General features: G+C 59.6%; 1 protein-coding gene across 1 annotated transcript in view; it reads left to right on the top strand.

The window, feature by feature from the left end:
* The first annotated feature begins 1,409 nt into the window (after positions 1–1,409).
* CEBPB (CCAAT enhancer binding protein beta) overlaps positions 1,410–1,766 on the top strand; it is a 2,679-nt gene continuing 2,322 nt past the window's right edge. Inside the window, exon 1 of the mRNA XM_004698320.2 lies at positions 1,410–1,456. Within this exon, the coding sequence (XP_004698377.2) occupies positions 1,410–1,456 (47 nt within the window). The remainder of the gene's footprint in view (positions 1,457–1,766) is intronic.

Genomic DNA, 1,766 nt, shown 5'->3' with positions numbered 1-1,766 from the left:
AGGGGTTGCGGGACAGGGGTGTGTATGTGTGGTCAGGGAGGGCTTCTTAGGTAACACCTGGGCTGAGACCTGAGGGTTGAGAAGGAGGAGCTGCTTGAGGGCAGAGCTGGGGGAACAATGTTCTTGGTCTCAGGGCAAACACGCCTTTGTTTCCCAAATCTAAGAAGCCAAACTCAGTGCCATCAAGCCAATTACGACTTGTAGGACCCTAAGGACTGGGTGGAACTGTCCCTGTGTGTTTCTGACACTGTAACTCTTGACGGGTACAGAAGCCTTGTCTTTTTTCCCACTGGTTGATAAATCCTCAGCACGGAGCTTAGGGCTCCAGGCTGCCAAGCGCACACACAGCCAGGACCTGGGGACATGGGCTGGGGTGGGCGCTCCCTAGGGTCTGAACAGGGAGGGCCTCTCAGAAGCGGTGGCCCCTCTAAGTCCGACTTTGCAGCTGGGTGGCCTGGTTGGGTGGGGAAGTTTCTGCACCCCTTGGGCCCAGAGGCTGCAGGGAAGGCCCCCAAAGTAGGCCGGCCAGGCCAAGTCAGTGCTTTATCCTATCCTGGCCCCCAACCCACCCCCAAGGGCGCTGGGAGATGTCATTTCTCCAGTTCTCGGGGGCGGAGGTCACCCCAGGCTCAGCAGATACTGAGGAAGGTTGAGCAATGCCCTCCTGCTGGGGCCAGGGCTGGGGTCAGTGGGCCGGGGGTCAACTCCAGGCAGGCCAGGAGCTCCTACGGGCTGGGCTGGGAGCTGCTGAAGTATGGGCCCAGGGAGCTGCCAGACGGCCTAGGAATCAGGCTAGAGATGGCAAGGGGCTGACTAAACCCATTGGGCAGAAGGTCAGAGGGTCTCTCCTTGGGTGGAGTTCAAATCCAACAGGCTCCTGTCCGGCTCCCCTTCTATGAAACAAGGGGTGGGAGCATCTGTGGGGTGGGGTGGAGGGGTGGGGCAGTGAGCCCCAGGATCTTTGATGCATAGTGGGAACTTGCATAAAAAGAGGGGGGGGGCTTCTCCCTCCTCACATCCTCCACTAGGCAAGCCTGATACCACTGCCTACACACCCACCCCCATCCCCTGCTTTGCTAGCCCTGGAATAGGCAGCTTTTTGGCCTGTAGGCCTGGCAAATAGGTCTTAGGTCACTGGGACAAGGGTTTGTCTTTCTGGATAAATCTGGGACATGAGGCTGTGTGACCCTGGGTGTGATATGCCCCCTCTTGGGCCTGTCTGTGCCCTCTGCTGGGGGGGGTTCTTTCTCTTCCATGTGGGGCCTACTGGGAGTCTGGGGGTGACACTCATCACAACAGGCTTATCCAGACCCAGGCTTGATGTGAAGTGACTCCCCCAAGGTCATTCATACACTGTGGTAGAGTCCAGCACCCCTACTGCACACTCTCCTGGCCGAGGTTGGGGTGGGATGGGTGGAGCGGCCAAGACCCAGGTGTGGTCTAAGGGGGCGGGCAGGTATGATGGATGGAACCCAGAGAGGTGTCATCAGGCCACGACCTGAACTCTCGGCCAATCCCCACCCCCCCCAAAAAAAATCTACACATCTGCAATGCTTTGTAGAGGGGCGTTGTCACAGGGATGGAATCCTCCCTCAAAAAGCTGGGTAGAGAGGACACATTTGGGGGCGGGGGCTGTGCCCGGGCAAAGGCCTTTTTGAGGGGCAGGGGGGCTGTTGGCGAGCCGCGGGTGGGCGTTTCCAGGAGCTGGTCTGCGGAGCGCCCCTCGGGCCCAGAGCTGGGCTCCGCCGGTCTCCCGTCCCGAAGCC

This window comes from Echinops telfairi, unplaced genomic scaffold (assembly GCF_000313985.2).
Source record: "Echinops telfairi isolate 266 unplaced genomic scaffold, ASM31398v2 ScPeMD7_5592;HRSCAF=6446, whole genome shotgun sequence".
Classification (NCBI taxonomy): Eukaryota; Metazoa; Chordata; class Mammalia; order Afrosoricida; family Tenrecidae; genus Echinops; species Echinops telfairi.
This window is presented reverse-complemented; position numbering and strand designations above follow the sequence as displayed.